Genomic DNA, 12,887 nt, shown 5'->3' with positions numbered 1-12,887 from the left:
CCAATGCTATTGGAAAAGAAAAATTTGTGAAAAGTATGGTTTTGTGGGGGAGTATGGGGCTGGAGAAGCGGCTCAGCAGGGAAGAGTGCTTGCTGCCAAGTCTAATGACGTGAGTTCAATCCCCCAGACTGAAATGGCGGGAGACAAACCCACTCCTGAAAGCTGCCATCCTCCACACACACTATGTGGCCACACGTGTACAAAGTAAATAAATGAATGTGACTTTAAAGTTTTTAATGGAATTGGGGATATGGCTGAGTAGTTAAGACCACTCATTGCTTTTGCAGGGGACCCAGATTTGGTTCCCAGAACCACAAAGTAGCTCACATCTGCCTGTAACTCCAGTTTCCCGGGAATCTAATGTCCTCTCCTGTCCTCCATGGGTTCCTTCACAAACACAGTGCGTATAAATACTTATGCAGGCACACACACACACACACACACACACACACGAACAATTTTTGAAAATAAGTCTTTTAAAATTAAATTTAAAGTGAGAAAGTTAAATTTTTTAAAAATGAAAAACACTTTTAAATTAAAAATAAATTTTAAAGTATGATTTTCAAAGGACACAATACTGGTGTGTTCTCTGGCTGCCCATCTAGTCCCTAACTGTGAGAAGACACATCTTGACACAGTAAGACTGACAGGCACATTGATGCATCAGTAGCAAAAAGGCTTTCCTTCATGTTTTTTTTTTTTTTTTTTAAAGCTATGCTTTTCCAAGTTTCTTCTAATTCATATTTTAGTTTTCCTGGGTGTTCTATTTGAGAGACTAAATGTATAGGCTGCGGCCAGAGAGTACATAAAGTAGAATTCTAAATGGAATGGAATTGAGAACACAGAAACGAAGTCTATGTTTATAGCCAACTGATTTTTGGAAAAGGCATCAACAACGTACATTGGAGAAAGGACATTTTCGGTAAATGGTACTGGTAAAATTAGATATCCATTTGCAGGGAAATGAAACTTGACCCCCATCTCTCACCAAGTACAATCAACCAACTTTGATGAAAACCGGATCATATCGGCTGGTATGGTGATGCACAGCCGTATTTCCAGCACTGAGGAGGCAAACTGAGGGCCAGTAACAAACTGTCTTTTAAAAAGGGAAAGAGGAAGCTAGGTGGTGGTGGTGCACACCTTTAATCCCAGCGCTCAAGAGGCAGAAGCAGGTGGATCTCTGAGTTTGAGGCCAGCCTGGTCTACAGAGTGAGTTCCAGGGCATCTAAGGCTGTTACATAGAGAAACCCTGACTCGAAAATCGAACAAACAAAAAATAAGCCTGGTGGCGTACAGTAATGATCTCAGCACTTGAAACGCAGAAGCATGAGAAATCTCCAATTTGAGGCCAATCTGGACAAACAAAGCAAGACTCTGTATTTTTAAAATACACAATAAATGCCAATGCAAAATTAACCAAGCAATTTCTAAAAAAGAAACTCTGACCTATGCTTGCAACCACTGCTCAAAAAACTAAGTTCTTTGTTGTTGTCTTGTTTTTCCAGACAATGTCTCCGAACTCGCCCCTCAGAAAGAGCAGTGCTGCGGGACTCGCAAGAACTACAATTCCCGGCAGTCTCCGCGACGACTTGGGTGCGTGCGCAGCCTCGGAACGCTGAGCCGTTCCCGCCAGTTCTTGTATCAGTCTAGTTCCTGACTTAATGGAGCCATTTGATCCTGCCGAGCTGCCGGAGCTACTCAAGCTGTATTACCGACGGCTCTTTCCCTACGCCCAGTACTATCGCTGGCTCAACTATGGCGGAGGTGATGGAGGCTGGAGCGGGATGGGGAGTGGGGCTGGGGGCTGTGTGCCAGAAGATTGTGGGCGGGATGTCCTCACATGCCTGTGTCTGTCTGTCGTCTGTCTGGTGCCTTCCTGCACCGGCCCCATCCCGCACCACAACCTCTGAGGTACGGAAAGACAGGTGCAGCCACACCGCGTTAAAAAAGAAAAGAGGACGCGACCAGCAACAAGCGGGTTTCCAGGTGTTAGCATGGAGGCGTGGGGTGTGACCTGCAGCCAGGTGCTGGGAAGAAGAAAGACACTTGCACAGCTGGGGCTGTTAGGGCCCAGGATGAAGGACATTTCGTCTTTAAATATTTACACCTCCTGTTCATTGGCCTCTAGCAAATGTGCAGTAGTACGTCCCTTCAAATTGCAGGCTAAGTAGCCCAGTGGGCACAAGGGCACTTGTGAAAAATGTGCTAGAGCCTGGTGACTCACACCTGTAATCCTTGCCGTTTGGGAGGCTGAGGCAGGTGAATTTTCATGAGTTCAAGGCCAACCTGGGCCACATAGTAGATTCTAGGGCAGCCTAAGCTACACAGTGAGACCCTGTTGCTTTTATAAATGTATATATGTGTATGTATGTATATATATGTTCCCATTAGTTGATGTTATATAATGCCCTAAACTGAAATTATTTTGCAGTGACGAAGAATTACTTCCAACACCGGGAGTTTTCATTCACACTGAAAGATGATATTTACATTCGATACCAGTCCTTCAGCAACCAGAGTGAGCTGGAAAAGGAGATGCAGAAAATGAATCCATACAAGATTGATATCGGCGCTGTATATTCTCACAGAGTAAGGAATTTTTGTGTGTATGTTTTATTTCATAAGCCAGAGAGGGTTGGTAGGTAATGTTTTTAAGTTTGTTATAGTTGATGACAGTTTTTGCCTGGCATGCATGATCTCTTGGGTTCATTACCTATTATCGGAGTGAAAAGGAACCGGACACTAGAGGATCAGAAGTCCAAGGCCATTTTAGCTGCGTAGGAGTTGGAGACCAGTCTGAAATGCACGAGAGCATGTCTTTACAATGAAATAAAAAGTTCTTGCTGGGGTGGTGGCACATTCCTTTAATCTCAGAGACAGGCAAATCTCTGAGTTTGAAGCTAGCCTCATCTACAGAGTGAGTAACAAGACAGCCAGGACTACAAGAGAAACCCTGTCTCTGAAAACAAACAAAAAACCTTTGATTTGATTGGCTAAAAGAGAAAAATAAAGTAAATGTATATTTGAAAACAGTAAGCCTGAGGCTGAGGAGATACCTCAGTTGGTAAAGTGCTTGGGGACCTGAGTTGAGAATCCCTAGTACCCATGTCCTGAGGCAGAGACAGGGGTCCCTGGAGTTTGCTGGCCAGCCAGACTAGTGGAATCAGGGAGCTCCAGGCTCAGGAAGAGACGTGGTTTTGGTAAGGTGGACAGTGGTTGAAGAAACACCTGACTTCAACCTCTGATGTACATATGTGCATCTGCACACACAAAACAATACGTATGAAGTTTTTATGACGTTTCTCAGAAAAGGACCTGGGATGTAGATTAGTCATGTGCGTTGTGGGAAACCCTGTGTTAGATCCCTGTTGCATCAGAGGTGGGAAACCAATGTTAGTCTCTCAGGCCTGAGGCCTGGGAGCTCTTGGGATTTTCTGGTAGCCTTTCTTTCCTTAGTTGTAAAATTATAACCCTGTCACTGTGTACCTTGGTGTGTACCTTTCATTGTCTGTTTGATAGATATTGAATGGACCGTTACCATACTGGTGTCTTCAGTCGTGGGGGGAGCTACACTTTTTCTAAACATCCCGACCTTTCTCTTTGAAATGTCTTATTTCTGGGGATTTCACTAGTAGTTTATTAAACTCTCTTTTACACTCAACCCCAATTCCCCTGCTCATAATCTTCCTGCTTCTGCCTCCTGAGTTGCTGGAATTTACCAAAGGACCCAGCTGCAGATGTGGTGTTTTTACTGGAAAGTGATCTGGCCAAGCCATATTCTTAGGGACTCTGAGCTAAGTTTCTCTAGGTCTTGGTCAGAATAATATCTCCACTGGCATGGTGACCTCTGTTTAGTTACTGACCTATCTCTAGAGCCCAGCACATCTGGGCAGACTCTTCAGAAAAGAATCTAGTCTCCTGCCTGGGTTGTCACTTGAAAGCAACCACCGCAAGGACAAAGGACCAGGTCTCTGGCTAAGGAGATGGCTCAACAGGAAGAACACTTGCTTTGGGAGTTCAAACCTCCAGCACTCACATAAAAGCTGGTTGTGGCTATACTTAGACCTATAACCTCAGTGCTCTGGGGGTGCAGAGGCAGGAGGTTCCCTGGGGCTTGCTGGCAAACAGCCAAACTCCAAGTTCAAGGAGAGACCCTGTCTCCAGGGAATGAAATGAAGGAGTAATCAAATAGGACACCTAACATCCTATGCACATGTATAACACACACACTCTCTCTCTCTTTCTTTCTCACACTTTCATACATACACATAAAAATAGATGCAATCTAAAAGAAAGGGCTGCTCAGCATTTTGTATAAAAATACCTGATTAATCTCTCTATAATATGTCCTTCTCCAGCTGTGCCTTTTGTCCCCCAAGTTTTTTACATTTTCCAGGTAACGGTTCACGTACCTTTTGAGGATAAGGCAGTGCAAGAACAGTCTCTTAGCTCTGTAGGGTCATATAAGACTCTGGAGCAGTGGGTTGGTCAGGGACTGGGGTGTGGCTCAGTTGATTGATTGTGTAGCATGGAAGCTCTGGGCTCCATCACTACATAAACCGGGTGTAGTCACAAATGCTTATAATTCCAGCACTCAGTTGGCAGCAGGATTAGCAGTCCGGCATTCCCGTTGGCCACAAAATGAGTTCAAGGTCAGCCTGGGCTACATGAGACCTTGTCTCAAAACAACAACAAAGAACCATTTGAGGAGATATTTTTAATCTGTTGAAGGAATCTAAAATAAATATATATTTGTTATTTGTATGTAAGGTAACAAGGAGAGATTTGTAAGACACCCTGTAATAGGGGATTGTTTGTATAGACATTTCTTTATTGGAAACCTAAACAACTTTATTGTCTCTATCATGCAACATGTAGCTATAGAGAATTCATTAAACCCTATTCTAAAGTAGATTTTTTTAAAAAAACTGTCATTGAGATTGTGTGAGATCCAAAGCGATGGATTCGAAGCGCCATAGACATGGTATTTTGACTCGTTTCTTCTGTGTGAATAGACATGGGTGATTCTCACAGAAGCTGACGGGCATTTTGTCTCTGTAGCCCAGTCAACACAATACAGTGAAGCTGGGAGCTTTCCAGGCTCAGGAGAAGGAACTGGTCTTTGACATTGACATGACAGATTACGATGACGTAAGGAGGTGCTGCAGGTAAGCACCTTCCTGTGGGAATGGGTGTTGTCACCAACAGTGAGTAATGATGACTGTGTTCCAGTTCTGCAGACATATGTTCTAAGTGCTGGACTCTGATGACGATGGCCATGCGCATCATAGACCGGGCATTGAAAGGTACATGTGTCCGGCTGTGCTTTCCACAGCCTCTGCATTTCATTATCAGATCTCATACATTTCTAGTATTTTCCCCTGAACCCTGAAATGTAAGAGAGAACTTTGTAGTGAGAGCATTAATACAGCTGTGGAACAAACCAGTGTATCTTCCCCCAGTACACTGTATGCACTCTGTATGCTGGGTGCTAGTCTCCATAAGAAAATGAAAAAAAGAAGAATCTTCCCCAGGCTGGTTTGAAACTTGCTGCAGTTCCAGGGATGACCGTGAACTCCTGGTCCTCCCGCCCCGGTCCTCCACACAATTACAGAACCTCTGAACTGGTTCCCTGTGTAGGTTGGCCCACAGCTGCTTCTAATTCTATCTCTAAGGGATTCAATACCATCTTTTGGTCACTGCAGGCACCAACACATGCATGGTACATGCATGCACTTACACACATAAGTATTATTGGAAATAAGTCAAGAAAGAAATCCCTGTTGTCAGAAAAATGAAGATGGGTTATAAAAAACAAACAGCAAGAGCTCGGGGCTACATGTAAGCTACATGTAAGCCAGTGTGGTTAAAATGAGAAAACTATTGCTGTGTGTCTTAGTTAGGGTTTTTATTGCTATGATTGTGACCATGGCAACTTTCTCTTTTTTTTTTTTTTTTTGTTTTTTGTTTTTTGTTTTTTGTTTTTTGTTTTTTCAAGACCGGGTTTCTCTGTAGCTTTGGAGCCTGTCCTGGAACTCGCTCTGTAGACCAGGCTGGCCTGGAACTCACAGAGATCCACCTGCTTCTGCCTCCCGAGTGCTGGGATTAAAGGCTGTGAGCCAGCGACCATGGCAACTCTTAAAAGAAAAACATTTCATTGGGGTGACTCATAGTTTAGAGTTTCAGCCCATTGTCCTCATGGAAGGACATGGCAGCATGCAGGCAGACATGGCTCTGGAGCTGAGTCCTACATGTTGCAGGCCACAGGAAGTGATCCATCCCTCTGGGCATGACTTGGGCATATATGAGACAGTGACAGACTTCCTCCTATAAGACTACACCACCTAATGGTGTCATTCCCTTTGGGGGCCATTGTCTTTCAAACCACCACACTGTATGAGCATGAGCACTGGAACATGGATTTCCAGCACCTGTGTAAAAGCCAAGCATGGTAGCATGTACCTACAACCACAGCATAGCGGCACACACCTGTAACCACAGCATGGGGACGCAGACATGAAGATTCCAGAGGCTTGCCCAGCCAGCTTGTCTAGTTGAACCAGCAAGCTCTGGGTTCCATGAGATGCCTCAGTTCATAAGGTGAACAGCAATAGAGGGGTACACTCAATGTCAGCCTCTGAATTCTCCACAAGTATGCCTGTGGAGCCCAAATATCTTAAAGACACACATTTAAAAATAAAAGAAAGCCCGGTCTTGTGGTGCATACCAATAATTTGGGGGATAGAGGTAGGAGGATCAGGAGTTCAAAGCCACCCTTGGCAATATAAGCAAGTTTAAAACCAGCCTGGGTAACATGAGACCTTGTCTCAAAATACAACCTACCCCGTGTGTGTGTGTGTGGTTGCAGGGGGAATGAGGGTACTTGTGGAAAACATGAGAAACGAGTAAGCAAAAACTAGGTTATAAAATTGTCCTAAAACCTATTGTCCCTGTCCCTCCTCAGAGGACTTTGGATTTAAGCACCGCCTCTGGGTGTACTCTGGAAGGAGAGGTGTTCATTGTTGGGTCTGTGACGAATCCGTTAGAAAACTCTCCTCCGCTGTGCGATCTGGGATAGTGGAGTACTTGAGTCTTGTAAAGGTAAGCTTCTCTTCGTTAAGAATTTCCCTGTCTTTATCTAGTAGATACTGCCAAGCCTGGGACTTTCAGTGACACAGAAAATTATCTTTTATATAGTATTCGTATTTTAGAATAGGCAGTCTGAGCCCTGAACATTTAAAGTCTTTTTGAAAGATACTACATGCACGTACGAGCATGACACAAAAGCGTACACGCACACACATGAGGGCACGCACGCACGCACACGGCTCGGGTAACACTGCAGGAGAGAAGATGGAAAGGATGAACCAGAGGATGTGGAGATGTGCAGCAAAGAGACGTATTCTGGGCAAGACAGCCACTGCACGAATGTGAACTTGCTGTAGGTATCTGCACAGGTTCTGTGTGTGGTTGGGGCCGGTCAACAATGGAAGAAGGGTCCCTGAGCCCCACCCTTCCCATGGGGCTAGTCGGGGAGGGCATGTCATCCTCACTAATGGTGTAACCGCTGATAAGTTGCCCTAGCTCTAGGTAATAATAACCCTCTCACCCAAACTGAGGCAAGAAACTTTAATTAAACTCATTGAGTCGGACGCACAAAAGACCTGAAAATGAGAAGGTGGGCTGCTGGGAAAAAGATTTCAGTGGGGGAAGGGGGTGAAAATAACTAAAATTGATCATATAGCTATGTGAAATTCAAACAACAGACAAATCATTTATATATATATTTTAAAGTATATATGGCATCTCACACCCAGGGACTGAAGCAGGAGGCTGTGAACTCCAGTCTGGCCTGGGCTGGAGAGAGATCCTGCCTCCAGCAACAAAAAAGATGCTAAATATTTTGCTGCTAAGTATCCTCCTTTGTAGCAAAAGGAAGCTTAATTTGTTTCTTTAGTTAATTTTGTCAGAGTCAGCAGACTCTGGAGGTTTTGCAGTTCTGGGCTGCAGCGATCGATGACTCGGTAGTGAAAAGTACTTCCTACCCTTGCAGAGCACCCGACTGGGTTTCCAGCGCCCACGTGGTAGCTCACAGCCATCTGTAACTCCAATTCCCGGGATCTGACGCCACCTTATGACCTCTAAGCTACAACACTCTTGTGGTAATATACACAGGAACACACATACACAAAAACTAAATCTTTTTTTAAATAATGAAATAGCACCCAAGCTTCTATACTTCCAAATTTAGCCACTATCTCTGGTTTCTCCATAGATTTACGTGGGACACTAGAACGTATTAAAGATATTCTTAAATGACTTCAGTTGTGTTTTCTAATGTACATAAATAAAGGCCTGTTTTCGGTGGTTTGTTTTTCAGGGTGGTCACGATGTTAAAAAGAAAGTTCACCTGAGTGAAAAGCTTCACCCTTTTGTCAGGTCTGTTGGGAAAGACTCCTTGGGTTCTCTGGCTTGCAGCGTGTGCTCGTAGAAGTCTCTGGCTATCGGTTCTCACCTCTGAGGCGTGTTTTTTTAGAAGCACTTGTAGTTATCAGCCTCCTGTGTACCCTACTCCAGTGTGCTCTACTGTGGCTCTCAGTGACCTTCAGGACTTGATGAGAGCGTGACAGTGTCTCTGTTGAAAGACAAGAGAAGAACAGGTTCTAGAGAATGATATAGCCTGCTTAATGTCACACAAGTAATCCTTAATGTCTCACATGCAGGGCCTCTCTAGCTACTTCTAAACTCATGCTTCCTCTACCCTGCTCTGCCCTGTGACCTTGATTAAATGATGGAGGCAACACTTGCTTATGTGAGTGGTGTGGAGGGCTGGATCTGCTCTGCTTGACTCTAGAGCTATGGCAGTGACAAATGAAACAAGATGCGAGGGATATCTGCACACCCCAGTCGTTACGTACTCATTGCCATTTTTTAATTTCTATTTTGTTTTGAGAGGGTCTCTGGCCCGGGCTGTCCTTGAACTCACTCTGTAGGTCAGGCTGGCCTCTGTAGAGATCCTCCTGCCTCTGCCTCTCCGGTGCTGGGATTAAAGGTGTATGATACCATGCTAGGCAGCTGTTGTGATTTTAAATCCAGAAACTAGATCCTGCATGTAATACTTATATGTTGTCCTAAGTTGGTTATTTATACCAGTTTTGCATGTTCTGTGATGTTAGTAACCTTACAGATTGTAGGATTTAAGAAGTAACCATTTAATGGGCACACATCTTTAATCCCAGCACCAGGAGGCAGAGGCAGTTGATCTCCATAGAGGCCTGCCAGGTTTCCAGAGGAGTTCCAGGCGATCCAGAGTTACACAGTGAAAAGCTGTCTCAAAATAAGATAACTCAATTAACCAAAGGGCCTCATTCCATTTAGCTAGTTCAAGGAATTCGGGAAAAGTAAGCAATGATCCCAACCAGTAGAGAGTGTCTGTGTGTCCTGTGTGTTGCTAATACTATTGGAACTTTGTTGTTACGATATTCCCACAGGAGATCTATAAACATAATTAAAAAATACTTTGAAGAATATGCCTTAGTTGGACAAGATATTCTTGAAAATAAAGAAAACTGGGATAAGATTGTAGCCCTTGTTCCTGAGAATATCCTTTCCTGTGACTGCTGTGTGAGCCAGGCGTGTTGATCTGTGACATCGTAGCTATGGCCTGTGCAGCCTCATACATTCCTAGAAGTTTAATCTTTTGTTTCCTGCACGTCTGCATTTTTATATGATTGGGTACAGTAAGAAATGGGATCACTTTGAAAAATAGTTTTCTCATTTTGTAAGTTGTTCCTAGAATTAATGGTTAAAGAATGGGGAGTCGTTTAGTCTGGATATGTGCAAGACCTGGGAAAATTTCATTATATTATAACTTATAATTATTTTAGCATTCTTTCTGTCATTTTACGATTATGTTTTTATAAGGGTTTTTGGGGGTTTTTTTTTGTTTTGGTTTTTTGAGACGGGGTTTCTCTGTGTGACAGCTCTGGCTGTCCTGGAACTCTCTCTGTAGACCAGGCTGGCCTAAAACTCAGCGATCTGTCTGCCCCTGCATCCTGAGTGCTGGGATTAAAGACCCGTACCACCACCGCCCAGATTATAATTTTGTAATGCTATAAATGCCTAGCATTAATAGTTTCTAAGTGTGTGACGCTTGAACATCCTTATGATAACACGTACTACACCCTTACTTGCTGAGGTACCCAGACTCTTGTGTTCCTTAACAATGTATCACCCATCCATGATGAGCTTCAGAAAGGCTTTCAGAGGCTTCACAGTTCATCTCAACGCTGGGAGTATCTGAGGAAAGTGATCAGCACACCCCAGGTATTGAAATCTGTATTTACCAATATCATAAAACAATCCATGATCAAGTTGTGATTGTTTCTGCTCAGTCACTTAAAGCTGGTTGAAGAAGACCTGTCTTTTTAACCATCTTTGAAGAAATACTCAGAAGGCCCATCTGGTCCTCATGGTGGCCTTACATCATCTGCTTTTAGAATATGAAGAATGATAAATGTGGTCCCTGGCTGGAGTGGGAGATCATGGTTCAGTACTGTTTCCCTCGCCTGGATATCAACGTGAGCAAAGGGATCAATCACTTACTGAAGAGCCCTTTCAGCGTTCATCCTAAAACAGGTACAACTCAAGGCAAACTGAAAGAAAAGTTTTCTCTTTTGTTTTGAGACCTGGCTAGCCCAGAACTCAGTCTGTAGACCAGGCTTCCCTCCCAGAGATCTGCCTACCTCTGCCTCTGAGTACTGAGATTGAAGGCATGTTCCACCATGCCTGGCTCGTTATTTTTGGTGTTAGCAAGAATGTCATTAGTTGTGATTAGATTTATGTGTCTGTGAAGTTAGGGTTGAAGAAGTAACTTGTTGACTAGTATCTACATACTTTCACCTTGCCCATTAAGTGACTACCAGGTGAATTGCTATTCTGTAAAGCTTTCAGTGTTGGGGTGGTGTGAGGCTGCCTGCAACCACCGGTCTGTAATCCCACTAATCAGGGTGCAGGAGAATCAGAAATTTGAAGTTGTGATTGTCAGCAACATGGAGCTTGAGGCCAGCCTAGGCCTCAAAAAAGACAGAAAAGGGGGAAAAAAACTATTAAGAGAAACAAACTGAAACCAAGTACAAAGTTATTAGACTCCTATAATTCTAGCACTCAGGATGTAGAATGGAGAGGGAAACCAGAGGATCAGAGCCTTGGCGACATAGCAAGTTCCAAGCTAGCCCAGGTATTCCATAATGGGACCCCATTTCAAAAGAAATCATATCTTCAGCCCTTAACTATGAATTGTGTTGCCCCAGGAGTAGATTGCTTTGTTTTTTCCAGACAGAGTTTCTCTCTGTAGTCCTGGCTATCCTGAAACTCGGTCTGTAGACCAGACTGGCCTCAAAGCAGATGTAGATTTATGAGATAATGTCACCAAAGGTCATGTGTCACTTAGCAACAGAAGTACCTTTAGAGAAATGTCGTTTACTTTATTATTGTGCAAACATGGCAGAATATTTTTATACAAACTAAGCTGCTTGTTGCTGGACAATATCTTATAATATCACCCATCAGTTGACCAGAATATGGCTCTATCGTTCTGGGCACATGATTGTGCACAGAATGCTCGGTGAAGATGTCCGGTGTGGCACAGTTGTGGTAGCTCAGCAGGTAAGAGGTACTTACTACCACACTGGATGGCCCAGAGACAGGAGGACTGTTGCAAGTTCAAACCCAGCCTGGTGTACATAGTAGTGAGTTCAAGGACTGTTAGGACTATGTGGTGAGACCCTGTCTCCAAAAACCTGATTAAATAATCCTTATATTAAAATTATTGAAAAAAATTGTGGGTGGCCGGTGGTGACACGGGCCTTTAATCCTAACACTGCTTGGCAGAGGCAGGTGGTTTGCTGTGAGTTCGAGGCCAGCTTGATGTACAGAGCAAGTTCCAGGACAGTCAGGGCTGCAGAAAAGCCCTATCTCCCAAAAAAATTGTGTGAGCGTGTTCATGTGCATGCTAAAGATTGAACCTAGGACCTCATGTGTGCAAGTCAAACATTCTACCATTAAGTTATATCCAAAAATAATTCAGAGACACAACAGCCTACAGTCGTGTGTTTATAACTTCTGGTTCTTACAGGTCGAATTTCCGTGCCAATTGATTTTCAGAAAGTAGACCAGTTTAACCCATTTACTGTTCCAACCATAAGGTACGTTCCAGTTCAGTGATCATTCCTCATTTGCAACTATTCTGTGGATTTTAAGCAGATTATCCTAGATCCCTGGATAGAGAAGTAGCTTCACAGGGTGACATATTCAATGATGGAGGTGTTCAGCACTAGGGATTACATGGTGATATTTTAGGGGAGCCATGCGTGTCCTTAGCTGTTTTGCGGGAAAAGGCACCTTTAGGTCAAATAAGCCTATGAGGGCTGTGGGGAATAGCTCAGTAGTGGAAGTACTAGGCCCAGAACACAGCATCAAGAACAACAAGTCTGGGAAATGCCAATCCAAGCCTGTTAGAAGTTTCAGAAAGGGCTTGGAAGGATAAATAGCTCCTTGGGTGAGTTGAAACCCCTAGACCCTACTCAGAGCCAGGCTCAGTAGCGTGTACCTGTGATCTCAGTGTGAGATCTTTGTGGTGAGATGGGAATAAGACACAGGGAAATCCCCAGAAGCTCACAGGCCAGTTATCCCAAGTACACAGCAGAAAGCAACAAACAGAACCCGTCTCAGGAAAGGCCGAAGGTCCACACCCAAGCTGGGTCTTTAGCTGTATGTGTACTGTAGCTCACCTACATGCTTGCATACACCTACATATATGTATCTTGGTGACAGCACTTGTCACGCACATAACATATGCAGGGCACTGGGTAGGATCCCTATCA

At 43.9% G+C, this 12,887-nt stretch overlaps 2 protein-coding genes across 2 annotated transcripts in view; both read left to right on the top strand.

Moving 5' to 3' along the window:
* Nucleotides 1-12,887, top strand: part of Zbtb39 (zinc finger and BTB domain containing 39) — a 161,047-nt gene that overhangs the window by 129,233 nt on the left and 18,927 nt on the right. The window lies entirely within an intron of this gene.
* Nucleotides 1,623-12,887, top strand: part of Prim1 (DNA primase subunit 1) — a 14,737-nt gene continuing 3,472 nt past the window's right edge. Inside the window, exons 1-10 of the mRNA XM_051176090.1 lie at nt 1,623-1,767; nt 2,435-2,592; nt 5,065-5,171; nt 5,236-5,309; nt 6,968-7,104; nt 8,384-8,442; nt 9,495-9,604; nt 10,235-10,329; nt 10,503-10,641; nt 12,140-12,209. Of these exons, the coding sequence (XP_051032047.1) occupies nt 1,665-1,767; nt 2,435-2,592; nt 5,065-5,171; nt 5,236-5,309; nt 6,968-7,104; nt 8,384-8,442; nt 9,495-9,604; nt 10,235-10,329; nt 10,503-10,641; nt 12,140-12,209 (1,052 nt within the window). The 5' untranslated portion in view covers nt 1,623-1,664. The remainder of the gene's footprint in view (nt 1,768-2,434; nt 2,593-5,064; nt 5,172-5,235; nt 5,310-6,967; nt 7,105-8,383; nt 8,443-9,494; nt 9,605-10,234; nt 10,330-10,502; nt 10,642-12,139; nt 12,210-12,887) is intronic.

The sequence above is a fragment of the Phodopus roborovskii genome, unplaced genomic scaffold, assembly GCF_943737965.1.
Source record: "Phodopus roborovskii unplaced genomic scaffold, PHOROB, whole genome shotgun sequence".
Classification (NCBI taxonomy): domain Eukaryota; kingdom Metazoa; phylum Chordata; class Mammalia; order Rodentia; family Cricetidae; genus Phodopus; species Phodopus roborovskii.
The sequence above is the reverse complement of the archived record's forward strand: the minus strand, read 5'-3'. Positions and strand labels throughout refer to the sequence as shown.